Source organism: Crinia signifera, chromosome 1 (genome assembly GCF_055691185.1).
Source record: "Crinia signifera chromosome 1, ASM5569118v1, whole genome shotgun sequence".
Lineage (NCBI taxonomy): Eukaryota > Metazoa > Chordata > Amphibia > Anura > Myobatrachidae > Crinia > Crinia signifera.
In genome coordinates, this window is record NC_139217.1 from 33,339,011 (window position 1) to 33,366,781 (window position 27,771).

Sequence of the window (27,771 nt, forward strand, 5' to 3'; positions counted from 1 at the left end):
ATTCATACCACCTAAGCTGACTATAACATCATTTGTACATTTCCCAGATGTTGTACAGTCCCGACGTGCAGCCACCATAGCGGCACCTATTGCAATACAGTATAGGAAAGGTAAAGGTACCAGGACAGAACTACTGATTTAGCATTTCTTTCCTATAGTGCCTGGTATTCCATATTTGTCTTTAAGTAGTAGATTGTGGAACTATGCTATATAACATTTAATTGACTTATGTTTCAACCAAATCCATTATCCATATTGCCTTTGATAAAGCTTCACAGCGAAACGCGTTAGTGGATTCCAATTTCCAGTAGAGGTGGACAACAAGGTCCAGTGGCACTCTGACCTCTTGCTTTCTGCCCGAACCAGCCTGGACAGACCTGAATTTCTTCATACCTACCAACAGTGAGACTCTCCACGCCTTGTATTGGACTTAACAAAAGGGACTTTGGTTTCTCAATCTTATTCATCCAAAAAGGAAACCTTTAATTCACCAAAGATCTACAATCCCTCAAAACCAACAGGCGGATGGTAATTATACCCACTTCAGGACTATACAGTTGGTCCAATTTATCCAGGTATATATAGGAACGGACAGAGCCTCAAGCATTATCTCAGCACATGTGTGATTATTTTATTTTTATCTTATTTTATATATTCTATTATGTCAATTACCTCTAGTAGAATGGTTTATTAAATCATTTTATTCATTTTGCTAAATCTCAATATACATGTAAAGTCAATCCAACAGTATTCGAGTTATTATAAGTTATTATTTTAGCGCTGCATATTTTTTGTATTCTTTTGTTGTTTCTCAGGTTCTCTGCAGCTGCTGCTGAATCAAACAACTCCGACCAACTGCACACCCATTGATTCCCTTCTATACACCTTTTCAAGGAAATAAAGGCACCTCTCCACTTACCAATTACATTTCAACCATCAGGAATAAGTAGGGCTCATATTTGTCCCAATTTCCCTGTGACTTCTACAAATGTTACACTGCCCCCCCCCCCCCCATCAGTTTAGCTGCTAGTTAACCCACATGAATAGAATGAGTGGACACGGCATCCTATAATAGTTGAGTCTTCGACTACAAAGAGAAAAACATAGCATATGGTGAAGAGAAATATTCAAGAATATAGCAGAAGCTACTGTATATAAATTGACTATTACAATGTAATACAAAACAACTTAGATAAAAACAAATTTGAATAAGTAATACAAAGCTCACATAGCTTTTATTTTACTGTGCTAACCTTTACAAAAGTTTATATAATTACATATTGAAGTGATTTTGTATTGGTATTTTTGTATTATGTTGTGGCTTGAGTAAAATTATATAACATTTTGGGAAAAATATGCAGCCTAAAAGTCCGGCACTTGAAGTCACAATGGAAAAAATCTCCACAGCCACCATGTTTTTTCCTTTGGTGCTCAGATAGGCTGGGATCATTGTAATCCAGACACTGCAGAACACCACCATGCTGAAGGTGATAAACTTGGTTTCATTAAAACAATCTGGCAATGATCTGCCTAAATATGCTACAGTAAAACTTATCACGGCAAGAAACCCTAAATACAACAGAAGAGCATAAAAGCCAATGGTGGAACCTTCATTACACTGGATAATGATTATTCTTTGGTAAGAGTATGTGTCCAACTCCATAAAAGGAGGAGAACTAGACAACCAACTAATGCTAATAATAATTTGTACAGACGATGACAGTAAAACAATATAATAGCTCAGTTTTCCTCCAATCAGCTTACTCCAAGTACTTCCAGGTCGGGATGCTTTGAATGCTATGCAGACCATGATGGTTTTGGCCAAGACCGAAGACACAGCTATGGAAAATATTATGCCAAAAACAATTTGTCGGAATATGCAGGTTCTGTTAGTAGGACACCCAATAAACAAAAATGGGCAGAGAAAACACATTGATATGGCGACAAGGAGGATGAAGCTCAGGTTCCTGTTATTTGCTTTGACAATTGGGGTATTGTGGTATTTAACAAAAATCCCTAAAATTATTAAAGTTAGAATCCAAAACAGAATAGAAATGGATGAAAGAGCTACAGCAAGGGATTCCGAATAGTGTAGATATTCTTCAAGCTTTGGAACACATTGATCTTTTTGGTTGTTGGGCCATTGTGTAGACAGACATTTTATGCAGTTTTCGCTATCTGCAAAGACACAAAGTTATGGCTATTACTTGTAAACATGTATTAAATGCATGCCTTTGAAGACACAAAGGATAACATACTGTATAGTAATATTTGGATATTTTTGATTATTTATGACCATGTTGGTGTCTTTCATCTGATAACTGTGGTGGATTAAGAAAGAATGGGAATAGTGGTGTAAAATAAGAAAATTATTCAGACTTTCAGGACTGTTTGCTAGGCTGCATGAGTTCGCAGACGTTCTTCCTCTGTATCCCTCCATAGAAATTGTTATGGTTTCTTCAAAATGTGAGATATCGGATTCTTGGTTACAGTACAGTGGAAGCAGTGATCACTGGAGGTGTAGAAGTTCTCATTTGTTAAACTCAGACAAATAATATGATCCATTTGTATATTTATATTTAAAATGTGGATTTTTTCTTAACTTGAGAAATACAATTATTATTGTTTTGTATTATTTATTAATGTATTATTTAATTAAACTTTTTTCTTTACTATTTATTGACATAAAATAATCAACTAACAATTATGACTATATAATTATTTTTATATTTGTTACCAGTCACATTAGAGATTTCCCCCTCGGAACATGGGACGCAGTCATAGCAGCAGATTGGCTTCATGTTATTCTTGATTTTCCTGCTACCAGGACGGCAATTTTCAGAACATTGTGATCGCGGAACCTGTTGAGAAAAATACATTTCTTGAAACCCATGGTCCCTTTAACAAATAAAACGTAATACTGTATGTCAATGCATCTGCTAAATACATTACTTCCAACAGAAATCTATAATAATACTGTAATATATATATATATATATATATATATATATATATATATATGTATATATATATATATATATATATATATATATATAAAACAAGCGAAGCTCAGAGCGATGATTTTACAAAATAAAAAAAAATGAAATATATTTGCATATAAAGTGAAATAATTCTCAGTACAAAGGATCAGATTATTACTAAAGATGACTCTGCACCGTGTGAAGATCACAGAGTTGAACAGGTCAACACCAAAAGGTCAATATGCACTATGTCATCATTGACAAAATGTTGACACAAGCTTGGTCAGCACTGACAATGCTAGACACAAGCAAAATGTTGACACAGAAAATGTCGACATGTTAGAGATCGACAAGGATTTTTCACTTTTTGGTGTTAATGTTGACATATGACCTGGTAGACCACCAATAAGTGTAGCGCATACCCTCGCATGATTTGCTTTGCTTGCATTGTTTCAGGTCAGACTTTTCATTTCCCAATCAGAATCCATGTGGATGTTAAAGGATGAAGAGGTCCAAAAAATTTCGGAAAAAAAATCTTGACAACAACATGCCTTTTTGTTAGTATTAGGGACCCACCAGAAATGAGGTTACCGTGAAGCTGGTTGGTGGGCAAATATTTCATGGCCAATGAATATACCAAGAACCTCTATTATTGATTGATTTTGATTAATAATATGGAGTGTGCATCTACACCACATGTCTTTCTTTGCAGAACTACAAGTCCCAGCATGATAGCACCTCATGTAAATCGGGTGTGCATTCTAAGATCCCCCCCCCATAAGCTAACATTGTGTACACCTGTACACCTGAAGGTTGGGACTCCTTCAACTTAGAGTAGCACCCCGCCCACCTGATCTGAACATTAGTTCACCAGTTTGGTCCCTGGTAGCCACAGACTGCAAACTGAGGGCACAATGAAGGTAAGACCTAAAAATTTACACTATTTGCTAGTCTTGGAGATGGATTTGGGGCGCGGCTCCTCTTGGGTTGGTGTAGCCGAGTTGCTTTCAGGGTGGCACACCCTAACATTTATTTAGCACTATTTATTTTCACTAATATTATACTTCCTAGCACTACACCTCTAGCTCCTGCTTCTTTCTTATTAACACACATTTATAGCTTAGTTTTTCACTTGTGTGCTGCCCTGGGGTAACTGGCTTATGCTGGCCTTTTTGGGGTTCCGTACCCCAGATGCTTAGTATTAGGGACCCACCAGAAATGAGGTTACCGTGAAGCTGGTTGGTGGGCAAATATTTCTTGGCCAATGAATATACCAAGAACCTCTATTATTGATTGATTTTGATTAATAATATGGAGTGTGCATCTACACCACATGTCTTTCTTTGCAGAACTACAAGTCCCAGCATGATAGCACCTCATGTAAATCGGGTGTGCATTCTAAGATCCCCCCCCCATAAGCTAACATTGTGTACACCTGTACACCTGAAGGTTGGGACTCCTTCAACTTAGAGTAGCACCCCGCCCACCTGATCTGAACATTAGTTCACCAGTTTGGTCCCTGGTAGCCACAGACTGCAAACTGAGGGCACAATGAAGGTAAGACCTAAAAATTTACACTAATTGCTAGTCTTGGAGATGGATTTGGGGCGCGGCTCCCCTTGGGTTGGTGTAACCGAGTTGCTTTCAGGGTGGCACACCCTAACATTTATTTAGCACTATTTATTTTCACTAATATTATACTTCCTAGCACTACACCTCTAGCTCCTGCTTCTTTCTTATTAACACACATTTATAGCTTAGTTTTTCACTTGTGTGCTGCCCTGGGGTAACTGGCTTATGCTGGCCTTTTTGGGGTTCCGCGCCCCAGATTCTTAGTATTAGGGACCCACCAGAAATGAGGTTACCGTGAAGCTGGTTGGTGGGCAAATATTTCTTGGCCAATGAATATACCAAGAACCTCTATTATTGATTGATTTTGATTAATAATATGGAGTGTGCATCTACACCACATGTCTTTCTTTGCAGAACTACAAGTCCCAGCATGATAGCACCTCATGTAAATCGGGTGTGCATTCTAAGATCCCCCCCCATAAGCTAACATTGTGTACACCTGTACACCTGAAGGTTGGGACTCCTTCAACTTAGAGTAGCACCCCGCCCACCTGATCTGAACATTAGTTCACCAGTTTGGTCCCTGGTAGCCACAGACTGCAAACTGAGGGCACAATGAAGGTAAGACCTAAAAATTTACACTATTTGCTAGTCTTGGAGATGGATTTGGGGCGCGGCTCCCCTTGGGTTGGTGTAGCCGAGTTGCTTTCAGGGTGGCACACCCTAACATTTATTTAGCACTATTTATTTTCACTAATATTATACTTCCTAGCACTACACTTTTTAACCTCTAGCTCCTGCTTCTTTCTTATTAACACACATTTATAGCTTAGTTTTTCACTTGTGTGCTGCCCTGGGGTAACTGGCTTATGCTGGCCTTTTTGGGGTTTCGCGCCCCAGATTCTTAGTATTAGGGACCCACCAGAAATGAGGTTACCGTGAAGCTGGTTGGTGGGCAAATATTTCTTGGCCAATGAATATACCAAGAACCTCTGTTATTGATTGATTAATAATATGGAGTGTGCATCTGCACCACATGTCTTTCTTTGCAGAACTACAAGTCCCAGCATGATAGCACCTCATGTAAATCGGGTGTGCATTCTAAGATCCCCCCCCCCCCAACAACATGTCGCCATTTTGTTGTGTTGAACATTACCATGTCTACCTTTTGCTTGTTTTAAACTTGCATCAATCTCAAACTAGCTCATGTCAACCTTTCCTCAATGTCCCACTCCCCTGGAGACCCTGGTCAGGGCTAGCAAGCCACTTGGTGATGTAAGGGCTGGGAGGTCTTGTACAAAAAGTGTCCCCCCGGCTATGGCATTTCTGTGCTTTTCCTTTTTTCCTCTGTCATTTTTTAAACCCAGGGGTCCCCAACACGTTTCCCCCCATATTTCTCAAATCGGGACCGGCTCAAATAGGCTGGGGTTGATTATGTGTGAGGGAGGGAACTCATGCTTTATTTTATTTTTAACTCATACTAAAAATGCCGTTACTAAAAATGGCCAGAAACCGCAATAGATTTCTGGCTTGTTCTGAAAAATGTCACCCGATTTTGTGATACTGATAAATATACTTGGTTTATGTAACAACCTTTTTTTTTTAATGTATTCTATATATGTACAGTATTAGTCCTTGCGATGTATTGATTTTCTTTGTCACCACTGATAGAAACAAGTGTGTTGGAAAGGGATCCATTTATAAAACAAACTACTTTTTGTTACTCCATGTACGCCAGCCGCCAGAAGGGGGCATGCACGCATGAGATGCATGCATGCCCTTTTCTGACAGAGCCCGCCGCTGCCCTCCGCTGCCCCCCCTGGCCTCCCCTATAGCTTCCCGCACCCACTAACCCTGCCCATCTCCCTGAAGCAGAGACAGGCAGGGAATCCGCTCCCCATCGCTGTGTGAAGGATTAGGTGCTAGAAGGATTCCCTGACACATCAGATGCAAACAAGTCAGGAAAAGTCCAACTTGGCGTGGATGACCCTGATGGGACCATGCCAGTTATTCTCACCTCATTTATGTCAGTGCTCCAGGCCATCGAAGCTGGTTTGATCACTAACTGTTTGTCTGGTATTTCCCACGGTGTAAAGAATCCCATAGGTAGACATTTTGTGGATTCATTAACTTGCAACAACATTTTAAACATATGGTACTTTATGTTCATTTCTCCTTTTTGATCAAAGCAATTTCTAGTCTCATTTCCATCTTCATACTGAACATTTCTCAAATACTGTTGTAACTGTCAATTACACAAAAAGATTATTTTGTATCAATTCCATTGCCCTTGGCCGGGATACCGTGATCATGTGCAAACATTGTTGTGTGCAATAATCTGTCTCATGGACTGATTTACATAATCACAAAAACAATTGCATGAATAATTTCCAGTAGACATAGAAATAATGACCACGCACAGCCCAGCATTGTCAGAGTTGTACATTTTGGACAATGGGGATCATTCAGATGTGGACGGAGATGCTGCATCCACAGTAAAATGCAGATGATCAGAGGCAGGAGAAGCCTTCGCTCTGCTCTCCTCCTCTCATCAGCAGAGGAGGAGGAGGCTGGCCCGGCTAGACGATGAGTCAACACTACAGGGGTCAGACCACCTTCTTCGTTCACAAGACTTGATACACGACTACAGGCAGTGATACCTGATGGATAAGATGCGCCTCCCACATTAATACATGAGCCAGGAAGGCAGATGGCACTTCCTTAGCCAATGGCATTAGCGGTGGGAAAAGATGACAGAGTGTCTTCCTTGCATGTTCCTCCTGCTGTGCAAAGAATAGAAGGTGGCAGCATGCTAAGAGGTGACAGGACCCCCACAGGTTGCTCACAATGCACAAGTGAGACCCCACTCCTGGTATACCGCACATAGATGCACACTCACAAGAATGGTAATAAAACTATACCTTATAGGCCAGTGGTAGCCGACTCCAGTCTTCGAGAGCTACCAACAGTTCATGTTTTCCAGACAACCTAGCTGCTGCACAGGTGCACTCATTCGCTGAATCATTTTATAAGATCCACAGGTGAAGCTAATTACTTCACTGGTGATTCTGTAAGGAGACCTGGAAAACATTAACTGTTGGTAGCTCTCAGGGACTGGAGTTGGCTAACCCAGTTATATTATCAAGGGACGCCTGGCCTGAGCAGGAAGGGGAATGGCTACATCTGCTGGGGGCCGCCCAGTGTTTCTATTAGTATGCCCATCATTTTTTTGGCAGGCCCATGAAAACCCGTGAATGTCCCCTGTCTGTCACTGAGGCTGCGAGCACCTCGGCCAAGAAAAAAATTATTCAAAAGGTTTTTTTGCAGCCGGGGCTGCATATGCGCATTGGGGGCAATGTGCAGACCCCGACCATCGCCGGTGGGGACAAATTCAGACCTGCTGTGAGCAACTGGCCCTAGCAGCAAGTGTGTAGTGTAATGAGCATTATGATGTGTGGCATAATATGTAATGGGCATTGTGGTGTGTGCCATAATATGTAATGGGCAGTGTGGTGTGTGGCATAATATGTAATGGGCATAACAATGTGTTGTAGAATATGTATGTAATAGGCATTACTGTGTGTGGTATAATGGGGCCATGCCCCTATTGCCATGAAGCCACTCCACTAGTTTCATGTGTCCACACCCCCTCATGACATATGACCACGGCTATTTTTCGCACATGCCTGTGGAAAGCGCTATCTGTACCACTCATTTTTTTCTTTACTAGCACCACTGATACTGTAAACATACCTGTACACACACACACACACACACACACACACACACTCATGGGCCCCAACATAACTTAATCTGGCCCTACTGTAACTTATTGAAAGGCTGAATTTCCATTACTGTATGTTCAGCTCAATGTAAAGTCCTGGCTTTAATGGGAAAGATTAAATGCCCTCTAAAGGCCCATACACACTAGAAGATTTTCATTACAAAAGACTTTGCCAAAATCTTTGAAAGATATATCTTTCACCAAAGTAGTGCGTACACACTGAGCTATTTTCCCCAACGAGCAAGAGATTTTCAGGAGACTAAAGACTTTGCTTAAAATCTTTCATTATAAGGCGATTTACATAATGGGCGGGGTTTGAATTCCTGCCTGTTGACTCTGTCTGTTCCCGGACATTCTATAAACCGGGAACGCCAACTGTCCGGACTCCTGACACCGGGCTTAATTACCGGGCTGTCTGGAGTAATCCTGGATCGTTGGTGACCCTAAATAAAATATACATTGGTGGCCAGTGGCGGCGGTAATGTATACATGGCTGGCCTGCGTCAGCCATGTATGCTTTGCCGCCATAACGATGTCTGCATTGGTGTCCAGTGGCAGTGATAATGTATACATTGCTGGCAATGTATACGTTACCACCATAAAAAATACATTGGAGGCCAGTGGCGGCGGTAACATATACATTGCTGGCCTGTGCTGGCAATGTATACGTTGCCGCCATAAAAATTATACATTAGTGAGCAGTGGTGCCAGTAATATATACATTGCTGGCATGCGGCAGTAATGTATATATTACTGACCTATAAATATACATTGGTGCCAGTGGTACCAGTAATATATAGATTGCTGGCATATGCCAGTAATGTATAAATAACGGTCTAATAAATCACATTGGTGCTCAGTGGTGCCAGTAATATAAACATTGCTGGCATATGCCAGCAATGTATATATTACTGGCTTATAGATATGCATTGGTGGGCAGTGGTACCAGTAATATATGGGTGCCGGACAGTTTCCCGACAGTCAGAATCCCGACAGTCATAACCCCGACGTCGGGATCCCAACAGTCAAAACCCAGACACTCAGGGTCCTGACCACACCGGCTATACTCCCTCGTGGGAGTCCACAACCCCCAAAGAAGGAGAATAGAATAGGTGGCGAACGTAGTGAGCCACAGTGCCCGCAGCACGGCAAGTGCAGCGAGCCCGCAAGGGGCTTTGTTGTGCTGGCCCCGCTGTCTGAGTCCGGCCAGTCGGGATCCCAATGTCGGGCTAATAAGTGTCGGGATCCCGACTGTCTGGACCATACACCACACCCTTAATATATACATTGCTGGCATGTGCCAGCAATGTATATATTACGGTCTTATAAATAACATTGGTGCTCAGTGGTGCCAGTAAAATATACATTGCTGACCTGTGCCAGCAATGTATATATTACTGGCTTATAAATATCCATTGGTGGACTGTGGCACCAGTAATATATAGATTGCTGGCATGTGCCAGCAATCTATATATTACTGGCTTGAAATTCACATTAGTGGCCAGTGGCGTGTATATGCTCCATTGAGCATTGCAGTCAGCCGGGAGATGTGCTGGGGACGGGGAGATGTGCCAGGGGCGGGGCCTTCCGCTGGGATATGTGGCCTGGCCTTGCAGACAGTCAGGTGGAACATGGCGGCGTGGGCACTTCAGCAGGGTGAGTATGCACAGGCGGGGGGAGCACGTGGGGCAGGGGGATGGAGCGGGTGGCCAGCTGGGCTGAAAGTGTCTCATCTTTCAGCTCGGCAGCCATACACACACAGTGATGATAGATGATAAATCATCCATCAACACTGGCATGCTGGTAAAACAAGCAGATGGAAGACTTTGCTAGCGATGATCAGGGAGCGTGCATCATCGCTAGTCGGGCACCGATGGTCCATACATACTAAGCGATTTTCAACTGAAAATCGCTCAAAACGGCTGTGTGTATGCGCCTTAATACTTTTATCAGGTTATAGACTTCTGGTATAAGAGTATAACCGTGGCAGGCCAGGATCTAAGAGTAGCTGAGATACAACACCTTTGTGGGCCCCATAGTGTAACTACACCTTTGTGGGCCCCATATAAATATTTTTAAAGGGTCCCTCAGCATCCTTTTGTTCTCTGATTATGCCTAATGTCCTATCCTGTCTCTATTGTCCTGTCCCTTTGTCGTGTGCTGTGCCTATTGTCCTGTGCTTATGCCTAATATGCACTGGACAATGACAATAGGCACAGCACACGACAAAGGGACAGTACAATAGAGACAGGATAGGACATTAGGCATAATCAAAGAACAAAAGGGACAGGACAGAACAATTGATATGACAATAGGTATAGGACAATAGGCACAGAACAGGACAATAGAGACAGGAGGGGGCATTAGGCATAAGCACAGGACAATAGGCACAGACCATCACTTCACTCACCAAGCATGAATTCACCTTCATACAAATGGATCCATGCCTCACTGGAATTGCATACACTCCATGCTGGATCTCACACTGACATGTGTGAGGGGAGAGAGGCACCGGCAAGTGCCGTTACCCCTCTGGCCCTGTGTCTCTCTCTCCCACTCATATGCGCTGGATGGCCGAAGACAATTCGCAGGCAGCTGCTGCTCCCCGCTAGGTCTCCCCCTCAAACGCACTGGTGGCGGGGAAACAGGAGGCTCTGGCAAGTGCTGCTCCCCACTTGGTCTCCCCCACTCACATGTGCTGGGTGGGCAGAGACAAGACACAGAAGGTGCAGGCAGCTGCTTCTCCTCCTTACACACACTGGAGGGTGCACGGGACGGCCCCCGACTCACATTCGCCAGCACAGGAAAAGTCAGGGGAGTGCCTCTGGGCCCCATAGCAGCTGCACCCCCCTGTATTAAGATAAATGTAAATTAACAGTACATCCAATTAAAGATTAGAGCACAATTGTAACAAATATACATTAAAAAATATTTAGAATTTTGAAAATGCTAAATCCAGTATACTAATTTCATTCAAAATACCGAAGCTCATGTACTGTACCTGCCATTGTTTGCATGTTTAATGGTAACAAATTATGTAAAAGTGGTGCACCCTTCCAAAAAAGATGTTCACAAAAACAAATGATGTAATTGAACAAGGTACATTAAAAGACAATAAAACGGAAGAAAAGATGCAATACTATTTATGGAACGTCTCTTCAAATCCTGGTTACGAACAATGAATAAGATGGGTATCTCACCATTTAATAAAACTGCGGTGGGCTATACTTAAAGATGAAATTCTGCGGCTTGTTCTGGTCTGCTCCCAGGGTGAAAAAGTGCAAGAGCGTCCAATAAAGTGCGTCCAACTAAAGTGTCCAAGTGCCAAGGTGCCTTGTATTTAAAGTGCAGAGTCGTGGATGTAAACATCTGTGGAATATCGCAGCTTACCAAGTGCCAGAGAGCCTGTCTCACCTCTCCGCCGAATACCGCCCCCGCCACATTTTCTGCTCGCAACCATGCAAAGGGATGTGTAACAAAGAAGTATGCCACCGCTGCAAGACAAATCATACAATGGTTGCCAACTATCGTATGATTTTGTGTGAAGTGTGTAACTCGCCGTGGCTGTAAGTAAGCGGTCAGGGTTTGGACATGTGCATGTGCACTTCTGCACATGCGTAACCATCAGGAGATGCCTCCCATATGTGGCAATGGATGCGCGAGTGTGTGAGATGCTCACGCATCCCCGTCTCGGCGATCAACGCAACAGGGAGGGCCATTTACAAATACCATATACAACAATTCTCATGCAATGTAACAGGTTTCAGAACATTTATTTTATGATACTTTGGATGGGACAATCTTTTATTTTGTTTTCTATCATTTGTTGTATTTTGTTCCTGTTAATAAAGATAATAACTTTATTATGACTAATAAGGAGAAGATAATAATATACCTTGTGCCTATATTCAATATTTTTCACCGTATTTCCAGACTGATGGTGTCCCATAAATAAAAGCATATCGTCTAGTGCATAAAACATTGCCAGTAATGCGTTGTACACAGCAGGGTAACCACTCACATATAAACTATATGTTATAGATTCTTTTCCTGAGCATTTGTGCAGTTTTCGTCTATATAATTCTTCCATAAATGCATTTTTATAACTATTTGGAGAGAAACACCGAAATCGTTTCATCCAAATAGTTTCAAGGATGGTGTCATCTGGGTAATTGGATGGGTGGATATCCTCTATGAACTTGATCATTTCATGAGTAAAATATGGATTAATGAATTGTCTTTGACTATAATTGTTCTTTTTACTGGGAGGAAAATCATGCCGGAACCCTATAGAACAGTTAAAGAGCTTAATAAAACGCCCCCGGTATTCATAGTTCATGAACCAGGCAGAGGAAAAGATAAAAGTCTTTGTATCTAGTACTTTATCTGGGAGTTCCAAGGCTTCAACCAAGTAATAAGAAATGGTTCCACAGACAATGATGACATTGGCGGATGATTGCAAAATAATCTGTTGGAATTTACTATCGTAGTTCTTTTTGAAATTATTATTTTCCCTGTCATATAGCTCTGTTTTGAAAACAATCCTACAGTAGCTGTGAATTCGATACAGACGCCATGACTAATAAGCAATGAACTGAGAATGCTGCTTTCTCTACTGCCACTGTCATCCGCGGTGGTGACAATTCCGACCCAATTCCATAAAAAATGCTTCAATATTTTCAGGACAAGAGTAAAGTACACATGGGTGTTGTGTGTTGTGCTGAAAAGATATGGAAACACATTGCTGTCTCTAAGCAGTGGATCAGTAGAACCATAGCTGATCTAGAAAGAAACGCATATATATTAAACTGATAAAATAATGCTATCGTAATATATATATATATATAGGCAGAGACGCTGACATATATGGTATATGTGGAACACACTGCAGCAGTGGCGTAGCTAAGTTTTGCCCCCCCCCCCCCCGCCGTTAGGGTTTGCATGGGCGGCGGGGCAGGGTGGGGCACCCTGCCCCGTCGCCCATGCAAACCCCCCCCCCCAATTCCACGCAGCCTTACCTATCGAGCTGGTCCCAGTGGCTCCGTTCTTCTGCTGAGGACCACCACAAAATGGCCGCCCCCATACAGCAGACAGTTTCAGAGAACGGTGTGCTATATGGGGGCGGCCATTTTGGGGTGGTCCTCAGCAGAAGAACGGAGCCGCCGGGACCAGCGAGATAAGTCTGCGGGGGGATTGGGGGGGGTGTAACTATAGCACCGCAGCCCCCGGCGCCCCCACATGCACAGCGCCCCCCCCGCGCGGTGGTGGGGCTGCGGTGCTATAATTACGCTGCTGCACTGCAGTACTTCCATGAAGCTCTCTGTTCTTTGGGACTGATTCAGACCCATTCATGTGCGAATCCCGGGAGCATCTGCATCAAATATAAAACCCGCTGAGCTGTTCGCTCGAGGAGGAGAGGGGAGGGAAGGGAGGTGGTAGCAGGGGAATGCCCAATGTTTTATGGGCGTCCCCATAAAAATGTTGGGCGTTCCCCTGCACACGCAGGTGGGGCAATGGTGGCCCAGAGAGGCTGTCTATGCGATTAGTGGGCACTCTCCATTCCAAATTAATATGCCGTGATGCATGTGTAATATATTCCTACAGTCTTAAACTTTCTATCGGCAGATATGTATTGTGTGACATCATTGCACAATAATCTTATCACTATTAACTAACTTAACTAGAAATAATCACACGGACAACTGGAAATCTTTGAACTAAGTATGGTGGCAATAAGAAAGAACGGCCAGACCCAGAGTGACATTACAATATAACGCCGACACTCATGTCTGCGACATGGTAATCTTTAATTGGTACTTGGGCATCGTAAGGGAAAAAATCGCGTCGTCGCATCGCATGCGACCAAAAAATCGCATGCGATGCGACTGACGCTATTACCGCAATTTCCCATAGGGAACAATGCTAAATGTCCCAATTGACTCGATTTTAAAGGGGAACAATGTTAAATGGCCCACAAAGGCCAAATAGGCGCCCTGAGGTGTGAAATGGCCCCCCCAATTGTTAACGCCACCCCACGATCAACGTCAACCCGAAGCGTGGCGAGCGCAGCGAGCCCGCGAGGGGCGGCGGTACGCGTCCTCCGACCTTTTCATACCCCCACTATCCACGTCGGCGTGGAGTTGAGAATAGAAAGTGTGGTTAGCGCAGCGAGCCACCGAGCCCGAAGCGTGGAGAGCGCACGCGGGCACCTTCACAGGTATACACGTCCCCTCACTTCAGGGTGGCTATTTGTCCTCTGTGGGCCTTTTAACATTGTTCCCTATGGAAAATCGGGTCAATTGGGACATTTAACATTGTTCCCTATGGGAAATCGCGGTAATCGCGTCGGTCGCATCGCATGCGATTTTTTGGTACATGCGATGGCCGCGATGGCCGCGGTGGGCGCCCGTCTAGGTAAAGAGTACCCTTTTAATTTACTGTAGAGGCAACACCAACAAATGCCGGGTCTCCAACTCTCTCCCCAATACACCATAATAGAGCCGGCCAGACAGCCAAACTTCAATGACCCCCGGTAGGAAAGCCATTGTATAAAATGTATTGGGCAAAGAGTGCCCCCTAAAAACAACAGCGCAATAACCACTGTAACTGGCGTTCTTCCCTGCCACAAATTCCAGAGAAAGTGATGGAAGAACCTAGTGCATCATACAACATGTCTGTTAAACCCTCCCTAACACTCCCCTTAAGGTGCCCATACACGTTCCGATGTAATCCTGCAGTGCGACGTGATGGCATGTGCGCTTCTGCGGCATCCCATCGCACAGTACAAAAAGTAAGTGCCGCACATACTTTTTGTACTGTCTTTTGATCACATCGCATTGCACGCACATTGCATGCACAAAGCATGCAATGCGATGCAATGCAATTTATATATACATCCCACAGAAGCTTCTGCTCCTCTTCTACTCCGCAATTGTGGAGTCTGTACTGTGCTCCTCAATACTGGTCTGGTACGGCTCCACCAGCGAGAGAGACAATTGCAGACTACAAAAGGTAGTCAGAACTGTGGAGAAGATAATCGGGACAGACCTTCCCTCTGTCCAGGACCTGTACATGTCCAGAGCAAAAAAGCGGGCAACGAAGATAGTCAAGGACCAACTACATCCTGGCCATGGCTTGTTTAACCTGCTGCCATCATGCAGGCGCTACAGGGCTATTCCCACCAGGTCCAACAGAAGCCTAAAAAGTTTCTTCCCTCAAGCAGTTCACCTGTTGATATGTGAACTCATGAACACCTCACTGTCTAGTCACACCATAACCCTTTGCACATAATCTAACACGGTGTCCCCGCGGAATAACTTACTGTACATGTTCCCCCACCTGTTTATATTGTTTATTTTTTATACTGTTTACTTGTTACCCACCTGGTTGCTGCACAGCAAACCGAAAACAAATTCTACTATACTCAAGTATACCTGGCCAATCAAGCTTTTTCTGATTCTGATTTAGCACAAAACGTACAATAAAATTGGTACATGTATGGGCACCTTAATTTAAATTACCTACACACCTAGGGCGGGATGTACTAACCTTTGCCGCGGCGGAGTTTGCCATTTTCCGCCGCGGCTTCTTGTTCGCGTATGTAACAATAAAGTTTTGTTGAAAAAAACTCGCATCTTTCTCGTCGCGGGAAATAGCGCGAGAATTGATGCTCGTCACCTCACTCCCATAGAAAAGAGTGTACAGATCGCGGGCTCTTATGTAACAAGAGCATCCGTGAGGGGGCACGTTAATAGTGATATACGCCACCCCAGACTGGCGATAGAGTGTGTAGTAGTGAAACTTAAAGTATATTCCCTGTTGTGTAAGAGTGTTTTATATATATATATATATATATATATATATATATATATATATATATATATATATATACATATATATACATATATATATATATATATATATATATTAATATATATATATATATATATATATATATATATATATATATATATATATATATATATATATATATATATATATATGGAGAGATATGTAGACATAAATATATATATTTGTATCTATCTATCTATCTATCTATCTATCTATCTATCTATATATATATATATATATATATAGATAGATAGATATATATAGATATATATATATATATATATATATATATATACACATATAGATATACCCAGCGTGTGTGCCACACTTGAAAGTGAAGTAACTTTGGAGTGCGGCACACATGCTGGGAATATACATTGCACAAGTGCGGGCAATATATATATATATTTTTTTAATTACAATAGTTTTGAGGATGTATGTATATATATATATATATATATATATATATATATATATATATATATATATATATATATATATATATATATATCTGCATGCATAAAATGGCGCCTGCAGCTCCAAACCACTGAGCATGTGCAAGACAATCATAACACTACATTTCCCATGACTCTATATTCATTCTCGCGCATGCGCAGATTGAATCTCTCGAACTTCAATCTCGCGCATGCGCAGAACGAACAACGCTACAACATCGCGCTGTCAGCTCCGGCCGCCCTGCCACTAAACATTGATACATTTGCGGAAAGGGTCCGCAACACAGGTAGGACAACGCAGCGGTAAAACGCCGTTCAAACGGCGAAACTTGATACATCCCGCCCCTAGCCTGTTAACTGTTTCCCTACCTAACAGAACTATGCAAAGCTCACACAATCCCTCAGCCTAATAGTTTATCATCGTTTGCGCTATTTGCACTCGCTTTTCAGTACGTGAGACACAGCACTCACCCGGTCTTTATTGCCCGTATTCAGGCATGACACGTGTTTACATGTGTTGTCATACCTGAAGATGGGGAATAAAGGAACCTGGAAACTTTATTTGCTAGGACCAAGGGAGGTAAGGAAAAAAAGAAAAACTCTTTTTGGGGGCACTCTTGAATCACAGAACCATTGTGAATAGGTTAATACTTATTTAAGAACAAATTTTATTATATGTGCATTAAAAGTTATAAACATGAGATCCCAGTAGCCCAAATAGTGATCCTCATTTTAATTTGCATACCAATGTATAGGTCATTTTTGAGGTTTTAACATAATACAGTAGGTCACTTTGTACCATGACGGGAGCCATTTCTGTCTCCAAGCAGGTTGGAAGGTAAATTGAATAGCAGTAAGTGGAAAAAATATACAGAAAAGTAGCAAAATGTAAGCTGGTATCTATACTGTTATTCAATGATAAGGAGGATCGATGTAAGTAGAGCACTATTGAAATTTATACAATAGGGACAGGTAATAAACTATGATCTATCCTGGAATACGTAATGTCAGTGATGTCATTGGCACCCCATAGTTGGGATAGCTTGTGCCATCCGACAAAAACACAGCACAGAACTTGCTGTGTGGTTTATGCTGCGCTTCATATTGGAATGTTGGATTTGTTGCTGATCTCCTGATGATGGTCCTTAATTGACGAAAACGTTGAGCATATCAATTATGTAACCATTTTTTCCCGATGCATATGAACTTTACAATACACAGCTGATTTTAATTGCATTTGTATAACTAGAGAGTGGGTCTATTCTGTTCTATATACATGGAATTTTACAAGTTGTGGATATCTCCCTAGGAGTTGGTCCTTGTTCGATAGAGTGCAGTCTTTTCTGCAAAAAAAAAAAAAATGGAGAGTGATAAACAGCCAGCCAATCAGCTTCTGCTTGACATTTTTCAAACACAGTTTGTGACATGGCAGGTAGGAGCTGATTGGCTGGCTGTTTATCACTCTCCATTTTATCAGTTTTGAAGCTTAGAGAATCTGGCCCTTTGTCCCTTATTTAATTCACTCGCAGAGGCAAATTCCTTCACAAATGGTCAAAACCGTGTGCACTGCAGGTGGGGCAGATGTAACTTGTGCAGAGCGATTTAGATTTGGGTGTTTTTTTGTATCTGTGCAGGGCAGTGCTCGAAGTGGGCCAGTATACGCCGGTATGGTATAACGGGACTTTCTTCGAGCACTGTAATTTTTTTTCCCTGGTCATCCAGAGAGAACACAGACGTGAGCGCACTGAGGGAGAGAACACAGACGCGAGCGCACTGAGGTAGAGAACACAGACGCAAGCACACTGAGGGAGAGAACACAGACGCGAGTGCACTGAGGGAGATAACACAGACGTGAGCGCACTGAAGGAGAGAACACAGACACGAGCGCACTGAGGGAGAGAACACAGACGCAAGCGCACTGAGGGAGAGAACACAGACGCAAGCGCACTGAGGGAGAGAACACAGACGCGAGCGCACTGAGGGAGAGAACACAGACGCAAGCGCACTGAGGGAGAGAACACAGACACGAGCACACTGAGGGAGAGAACATAGACGTGAGCGCACTGAGCTCCACTGCCCCGTTCAGCCCCCGGTGACGTCCACACCAGGCGGGTCCGGGTAGTTGGCGGGTCAGTGTGGTAGCTCCGGGGACCGGTGCTGCAAGCAGTGCACACCCAGAGTGCAGGGACAGGGAGCTCCACTACCTCGGTGACGCCCGGTGACGTCACCACCAGGCTCGGTGGGTAGCAGTCGGGGTTTGGGGAGAAGCTCCGGGGGACACACCTGCCATCTCCAGGGTCTGGGGAGAAGCTCAAGGGACACCAGCAGCCAAGCAGCTCACTCCCCATGCAGGACAGCGCCACATCATCAAGCTGCGAGGGACCGACTCACAGCGTGGGACAGCACCAGCAGACTTGCTAAAGGTAAACCATAGGGGCACCAGGTTACCATTGCACTGAAGTCTGGTCAGTAGCACTGCTCTCACCCAAACACAGACAGACACTATAGGGCTGAGCTCAGCTGCAGACACCAGTCAAGGCAGCAGAGAAAGTTTTGTCAGTATCAGTCCATATACCAGAAGTATGTGGTATTATGTGTAACGGGCATTATGGTATGTGGTATTATGTGTAATGGGCATTATGGTATGTTTTATTATGTGTAATGGTCATTATGGTATGTGGTATTATGTGTAACGGGCATTATGGTATGTGGTATTATGTGTAACGGGCATTATGGTATGTGGTAATGTGTAAGTGGCATTATGGTGTGTGACTCAATGTGTAATGGGCATTACAGTATGTTATATACTATGTAATAGGCATTACGGTTTATTAAATACTATGTAATGGGCATCATGTGTGGCCTTATGTGTAATTAGCATTACGGCATGTGTCATTATGTGTAATCTGTATTACGAAGTTCCCTAAAATGTGCAATGGGCATTACGGTGTATAATGCCATGCCCCTTTTCTGATGCCACGCCCACTTTCCAATAGGCCACACCCCTTTTCTTTCTTTCCGCGCATAATTAATTACTTTGCTTATCCATACCCCCACTTTTAAATTTCCACTTCGAGCACTGGTGCAGGGTAAATACTGGCTGCTTTATTTTTACACTGCAATATAGAGCTTACTTTGAAGTAAAACCCCACCCAAATCGAATGGGGGGAATTTACATCTGCCCCCCTGCAGTGCACATGGTTTTGTCTACTAGAGAGTGATTGTGTCTTTCTGAGTGATTCAGAATAACCTTCTTTTGTGCTTTATAACCTCTAATGGAGAACATATTTTTCAGGGATTCCCGGTGTTCCCCAGCGTCCGATGTCTAATAGGATGCACTTGGATTTAAGTTCCTTTTAAATAAAATGTAACCTTTATACAAATAATTCATAAAAAATAATGGGGAAAGTTTCAGATAAATTTATATTAAATAAAGAAATTGTTTTGGCATCTTATTATTTATATAGTTTATTCTGATCATAAGTAGAAAACAGTTTTGTTGGTCATTTCAGGAGAAACCATATATACATATTGCATCACTCACCTGGGAGAACCCATACACACTTAATAGCTGGGCTATGGGCATAGTGGTTTTTGATACAAAATCTCCAATAAAACCTGCAACTTTTACCTGCCTGGAACATGAGTAATTAGGAACAGTCCTACCAGGTCCGGATAATATTTGTATGACACTTTTTACAGATTTCCTGTCATTGTTGCAAGAGTCATATAAGTGATATCCCAAAGTCACATTGGGTAAAATATTAGGATCATTATTCACCTCCTCAATGGCGAAACGAAAATCCACCAAGTTCCTGTAATTGCTTAAAAGGGCTCTGCCAATAAAGAAAATGTTTTCCAATAAAATAATTTAGCAAATAACAATATTTATTTTACCGGAAAAAAACAAAATGAATGGGATTATTTGTGACACAATCTATTCAGTGTTTAGTTAGAGTTAAATCCCGCCTTGCGAATTAATGTGGACGCTGTGCGTATGGATTTTTATGGCTACACATCCATGTGTAGCTGAGTGAATACTGGATATCCAAAACCCATCATAACAGGCTCACTGGGCACAAGTCATCACAGGCTCAAGGCAGCCAGAGGCATATGTGAGCTGTGATGAAAACAGGCATCTGCGGCCTGGAGCTGATGTTACACTCACAATTAATGAAAGGGCCCTGAACTGCACACCCTATGCCCGGTGGTGAGCACAGTAGGATGGTGCAGGAGGTGGGCGGGAGGATGACTTATGGGAGGACAGCACCGGCTGAGCTGCTGCTGTTCACCCAGCACCGTCCTTCCTGCCTTAATCTGACATGTTTTTCAAATCAGATTGAGATTGATGGAAAGGAGGCCAAAACCTGTCGTGTTAGGCAGCATTTCTATTAGGCGCCAATCCACCTGGTTTCCAACAGGCCGGAGCATTCTGACCTATCGGAAAAAAGCAGCCAACATTGAATAAGTTGGAACCCCTTCCGAGCTAAATCAGTCGGAAACTGACATCTTTCCGACAAGACGGCAGTTTCGACTCTAATTGAATATACCCTAAAGTCTCTTTCACCCGCCACAAGCATTACATCCTACATGCCAGTTGTATAAGCTTAATTACATGCACATGGCCGAGTCCCTGAGTGCCATACATGTGTTTAGCAGCCTTACAAGGGGAGCTACATGTGTTTTACCTTGGCAAACATTACTACTAATCAGAATTATAATACATTGTGCAATAAATAGAGTTTCTGCAGATATGGGCTCATCCACCATGTCCAGGTGACCTCATTGGGCAAGTCTATAACATTTAAGGGTTCAATGTCAATGTAGGGTAAAATAAAAAAAAAATGAAAAAACGTATGTAGACGTTTGCATATGTTGACCTTTGCAAAGTCAACCTATTATATGTGTTAACCTTTTACCGTGTCAACCGTGTGGTCGACTTATTCACTGTAAAGTGTTGATAAAGAGGTGATACATTGGAAGGTGATAACACACCAGACAATCAGATGCGTTTAAAAAATGACAGTTAGAAGTTGATTGGCAGGTGCGTTATCACTTTCCACTTTATCATAGCTTTATCACTTGACCAGGACTTATACATCCCCCAATGTGAGCAATACCACATTCAGCAGGATCATTGTTTGAGAAAAATGTTATTTTCCTTAGAAATTCGGCTCAGGTGATAATGTTATTGAATGATAAATAACTACGCAGTATGACACAACTTTTTGACAGTTACATAAAAATAATCCATGACAACATTCTTGCTATTTACATTAACCCCTTGAGTGGTATGCCCGGAAATTTTCTGGGCATACCACTAATATAAAATAGGTGTGCGCCAGTGGTATCCAGGTGAGCACCACTGGCGCAGTACCTCTGGAGCCCCACCCCCAAATCCCTCCAGTCCCCCCGTCACCTTTGCTCCGGCGATCGGTGCACCGGAGCTCACCAGCCCTGACTTGTCCCTCATTTTACAGTGACGTCTGCGGCAGGCTCGGGTATGGTCGGCGCGGCTCGGGGGGACTCGGGAGCGCTCAGGCACCCGAGTCCTCCCGAGCTGCCACGAACATCCCCCAGCCTGCCGCCGACGTCACTGCAGTGCTGAGTGTGACAGGCGGCTTAGGCAGGGGGGAGAGCGGCAGCAGGGAAGCTCCGGTGTACTAACGCCGGAGCGGAGGTGAGGGGGGGGGCTTCCAGCTTTCTGTGTGGGTTTTGCTGGGGCAGGACAAACCTGCCCCGGTAGGTTTGTCCTACCCGAGCAAAACCCACCACTCAAATGTTTTTTCCCACTTACCCATGACAAAAAAATAATCTCTTATACATGTCCATTTCAAAGTTAAGGGTTATTATTCCTCCAATTATAATGTCCCCATTTTTAAAATATTTGTTGTCTTCAAATGACTCCTGCAATTCCAGGTTACAAGCGGGTGATGACAGTAAGGATGAGAAAAGTGTCAGGCACAGAGTCATGACGCAGATCATTGCTGAATGGCAGTTTGGGCTTCCCAGGCTGGAATAATATATAATATAGAATGTTCTATAATTTCCTTGTGCTGCATTGTAGTCTTCAGGCTCTATGTGTCAGTGTAAGAACACGATTTATCGTTTTATAAGTCCAGTGTGTCACATTTCGCAGCAGCACTCACTATTCTTATATACATATTCTTATAAACAGCAGATGTGTCTAACCCATAAACATATTTTTTTTTTCATTATGCTCCTTTTATGCTCATTTATTTAGTTGAATTAAATTTATTTTATTTATTTATTTTATTTTAATTTGGTGAGCAGGAAAATAGGTTTGTGAACAACTAGTTCCGCAGGGACACAGAAGTATATACAGTACATTTATTTTATATAAAGTCTGACCTCTTAATAACACCAGCTTAGCACATAGCCAAACATAGTGTTAGGTTGAGGTGCAGACAGTGATTTTATTTATGGGCCGCGGGACTGCAACTTCCCCGTCCCTATTAAAATCCACCACCCAACTCAAAACCAGTGAGCTAGATGGAAATTGTGAGACTGCACTGGCTTCACTGTGACTGGCAGTGACTTCCTGTTGTCCTAAGTCCTACCTGCTAGTCACAGCCACCATTACTGCACCGGGCCCGGCGCTTGCAAACTACATTCTACAGGGGTTGTGCATTGCTGTTAATAATAACAGCTCAGTGAGGCGGGGGGTGGGGCCATCTCAGAGAGCAAAAAAGAGGCAGTTCGGGAGTGGAGCCATGGACAGGCTGCCATATTTATTGGGGGTGTGTCTAGAGTGATCACATCATTTTTGCCCAGCCCCCGCAATGCAATGAGGAGTGTTCGCAACCCAGCCCCCGCATCTGTGCACAGCTGCGAAAGCATACCATCAAATGATTTGCTGCCCTGCTTGCAGCGCTGAGTAAGTCTAGGCTCACTTGGTGCTGCAAAGGTCGTGGAAAGAAGGATGCCCCTGATGACTAGCTTTCACTCGCTGCCTTCTGTCGGACGCATGCTACAAAAATCGCAAGCAGGTCAGAATCAGACCCATAGGCCTTAACCACTAACTTCCCCCTGGTGGGCCATTCATGCAGCAGTCTGACCCTGAATAGCAGCAGGTCGGACGAACACAATGGTTAGGTGCTTTTGTTAGCAATGAGCAGAAGATTAATGTATAAGTTAAGGGGAACAAAGCAGATAAAGGAAAACATTTATGGTCAGAATTTGAAGAAAGGGGCACGCAAACAGGGCTGACACAGATGCTAGACAGTGAGCATGGAACAGTAAGAGGATGGGTGAAGATGAGAACTGAAAGACTTTGATAAAGTACTTATCACGGCCGAAGGATCTTGAGGACCCACCTCAGGTTCTGATTCAGGCGAGGTTGGGGCGGGACGCCCTTGGAACTTGGCAGGTTGGATGTACGATCTCTGCATATATTTTGGACAGTGGGTTTTGGCGAATACTCCAAAGCGAGGGCGCAGAGTCTAACTGCCCAGCGGTCTTCTCCAGGGACCCCCGCAAGGAAGTTTGGTTTTCGTCTGGACAGCAGGTCGCGGCCCCTCACTCGGAGCACCCACGGATGCCCTAGATGGAGCAGGCGGAATGAGCCGCTCGGGTTAGGGATCGGGAAAGGAGGAGGGAGGTCTAGGGAGTACCGGGATGATTGAGGCAATAAATGAGAAGTGGATGACGTAAACTGGAGAATGCTGACGGAGGAACTGACGACTTGACCGGAGTGGCAACTGTAACTGAAAACGGCTCACTTGGCTTGAAGAATAAACGAGAACTGAAAAGGACCAAACTTGGTTTAAAGTAAAGTGACAACTTGTCCAAAAAGGCGAGGCTTGTAACAGAAGACTGCCGACACGGCTACTGGAGATGACGATGGGATTGAAGTACTGGGATGACAGGGAGGAACAGACTATAGGACACACAGGAGCAGGAACAGGATCAGAGCTTGAAACGGGAGAGCTGGATCTGACAGGAGATGTCACGGCTAAAGGGCTGGATGGAGTCGTGTGGTGCACAGAAGCCGGAGACGGACCAGGAGGAGTAGGATTGAAACGTGCAGGTTTAATAACAGATTTCATAAATGATAAACTTCACTCAAATACTTCTTTAAGTGACAGTTGGGATAAATTAAATAGAGTCCAGCACAATTCTAATAACGGGCAGGTAAATCTGGAAACGTATACTTGGTGAGCCAGAGTACATAGAGGAAGATCCGGAAAGAGGTTGATTTGATGACGGAAGAAATGGATCCGGATGACTGAAAGATGATGGATGGAATTAATGAGTTGTATGAAGGAGGGCAGCGGAATGCTGTGCAGGGTAATTCTGGGACACAAGCAGGGACAAGCACTAGGTAGGACTTGCGGCATTGGTGTCAGGAGAAAAACTTCCTTGTATAAAGATGCAGGGAGCAAGGCACCAGAGTCAGGAGAGAAAGAGCCAGGATCCGGGAATCAGCTAGGAGTTGTGAATGACTCCAAAGACTCATTGCACTGACACTGAACAGCCTAGGCAGATCCCCTATATCCCCAGGGGGTGGCTGCCATTGGCTGTCAGCGTAGGATGAGGAGGGAACCTCCACTCTGGGCCAATCCGCCTCCTGCCCTCAACCAAGATGGCGACGCCGGCCTCCCGGCGCCGCTAACTGCAAGGACGCCGCTACCCGAAGCTCCCCTGCTGCCATCCCTACCCAGAGCTGCCGCCATCTGCAAACCGCAGACTGGAGCCTGTACACGCTAGCCGGCGGCGGGCGCGGACGGGTGAGTACTGTACCCGCCGCGCTCCGTCGCGGCTACGTGTGACAGGAGAGCAGGTTCAGCAGAATCACACACGACCAGTGGAGCTGCAGAGAGATGCTGACAGCTGACGAGTTGTTCCAGCACTGAGGCTAAAAGCCTCCTGGAACTTATACCTCAGCCCCAGCAAGGTCCGGCCCCCTAGTGGGGAGAAAGATACCAAATAGATGTACTGAATGCTGGTCACTTGACCTGGCCAACATGGCGGCGCCCAGCCCCGGGAGCCGGCGTCTGTGCTGCTGCCGGACCCGCCGACAGACTGGGGAGCCTCCGGACCACCCGCCGCCCGCATCCAGCCAGCCCTGCACTATCACGGCGCCAGGACCGGTGAACGCGGAGGGGTGAGTAGCCGGTGCCGGGCCTGGCACCGCGCCGGACTCTGACAGTACTGGACCTAGAATTAGGTTTTAAATGGGAGGTGTCATCCGTATAGGGCTTGCAGGAGAAGGGATGCAGACATTGGGCCTGATACTGGTTCATTCGCAAAAGCAATTTCTCTCTCAAAAGGATAAAACCATGTGCAATGCAGGTGGGGCAGATGTAACATGTGCAGAAAGAGTTAGATTTGGGTGGGGTTTGTACTTCAAAGTGAGATCTATATTGCAGTGTACAAATAAAGCAGCCAGTATTTACCCTCCACATAAACAAAATAACTCACCCAAATCGTATTCTCTCTGCATATTTTACATCTGCCCCACCCGCAGTGCACATGACTTTGTCCATTAAAGAGAGAATTTAATTTTGCAAGTGAACCAGAATCAGGCCCATAGTGTGTTTAGAGGGGAAGATAAACTGGGAAGCAATATGGACAGATTTGAGTGGAGTGAAGTGGGAGGCAGGGAGAACTGAAGAGGAGATTACAGTAGTCTACATATACAGTAGGTGGCCAGAGAGACATGAGGGTCCTTGTTGCCTACAGGGTGCAAAAAAGCTCTGATCCTGGAGATATTCTTTAGCTGGAAATGGCAGGACTGTGAAAGGCACTGAATATGTGGTTTGAAGAAGAGCAATGCATTAAGAATGATACCCCTTTTATACCAAAACATCGGGTCGCACCCAGGTTTTTGGACCCAGCTTCAAGCCGGGTCTGCCCCGGCGTTTGGTACCTTTTACACCAGTGCTCCCCCCTCCCGGCACAGGCGGTGCATGAGCCGCCGGATGTAGATCACATTATCTCCAAGCACCGATTGCCGCCGCCAGGACCCAGACAGCTGCGCTGGGGGCAAGCCCAGCACTAAGGTAATCTGCTGGGCTGCCCCCAACCCCCGTGCACCCCACAGCCCTTGTCCGGGAAGTGAATGGATGCCGCACACAGGCATCCAATCACCTCCTCTGCTGCCGCTGCTGTCTGCAGAGTATAGCAGACAGCAGAGCAGGCTGTCTGTGCCTCCCCGTCCAACCTGCGGATGCTGCAGTCCGCAGGTTGCACGTCCCCCATTGATGTAAATGGGAGCCGGGTCGGATGACCTGGCATACCAATTTACACCGTCCTCTACCCAAGTCCTAGCCATGTTCTACCCAGGTCAGGACCTGGGTAGAGGTCCTGTGTAAAGGACATGGCATGTCCCATTTACACCACCGCTGACCCGGGTTTGACCCGCCGAAGACCCAGGGTTTTTCAGCGGTGTAAAAGGAGTATGAAGGTCAGGAGAGGAGAGATACTGCAAATGTCATTAGCATAGAGATGATACTGGAGGCCAAGGGCCAGATGCACTAAGCTTCAACAGTGATAAAATAGAGAGTGATAAACAGTCAGCCAATCAGCTCCTACCTGCCATGTTAGAGACTGTGTTTGAAAAATGTCAGGCAGGAGCTAATTGTTTGGTTGTTTACCACTCTCCATTTTATCAATTTTGAAGCTTATTGCATCTGTTCCCTCAGGAGCTGATTATCTCATATATAGAGGTTTTGACAAAGGGAGAATAGTAGAGGTCAAAAGAAAAGAACCATGTGGGATGACTAATGGAATTGGATGTTTGGTGGAAATGGAGATACTGTATGAGAGTAGTTCAAGAAAGAATGCAAGCGGTAATGGGAAAGGCAGGTGAGGCCAGAGTCCTGCATACTGAGGGCAAGATTTACTAAACCTTAAAAAGTGATAAAATGGAGAGTGATAAACAACCAACCAATCAGCTCCTGTCTATCATTTTTCAAACACAACCTGTTACATGGTGGTTAGCAGCTGATTGGCTGGTTGGTTATCACTCTCACTTTTCAAGCTTAGTATATCTGGCCCTGAGGTAGTGAAGGAGACAGTATGTGGGATGAAGGGTAGTCCACAGTGTCATAAGTGGTTGTGGATAATGCTAACAGAGTGGTGGCTTTTGGATTTGGCCATAAGA

At 44.3% G+C, this 27,771-nt stretch overlaps 1 protein-coding gene across 1 annotated transcript; it reads right to left on the reverse strand.

Annotated features, from left to right (window-relative positions):
• Positions 1 to 1,273: 1,273 nt before the first annotated feature.
• On the reverse strand, positions 1,274 to 22,616 carry LOC146070115 (vomeronasal type-2 receptor 26-like). Its single transcript, XM_083179353.1, has 6 exons — positions 22,441 to 22,616; positions 20,188 to 20,479; positions 12,886 to 13,119; positions 6,571 to 6,798; positions 2,738 to 2,861; positions 1,274 to 2,178 (listed from the first exon to the last, which is right to left on the reverse strand). The coding sequence occupies exons 1-6, from the start codon at positions 22,614 to 22,616 to the stop codon at positions 1,274 to 1,276; spliced, it is 1,959 nt and encodes a 652-aa protein (XP_083035479.1).
• Positions 22,617 to 27,771: the final 5,155 nt, after the last annotated feature.

Excerpts from the sequence above, each read along its gene's own strand:
- LOC146070115 (XM_083179353.1), bottom strand. The coding sequence starts at position 22,616 with ATGACTCTGTGCCTGACACTTTTCTCATCCTTACTGTCATCACCCGCT. Across the intron at positions 2,862-6,570 it reads GGAGCACTGACATAAATGAG|GTTCCGCGATCACAATGTTC; the intron begins GTGAGAATAACT and ends TTTTCTCAACAG. Across the intron at positions 2,179-2,737 it reads GGAAATCTCTAATGTGACTG|ATAGCGAAAACTGCATAAAA; the intron begins GTAACAAATATA and ends GTGTCTTTGCAG.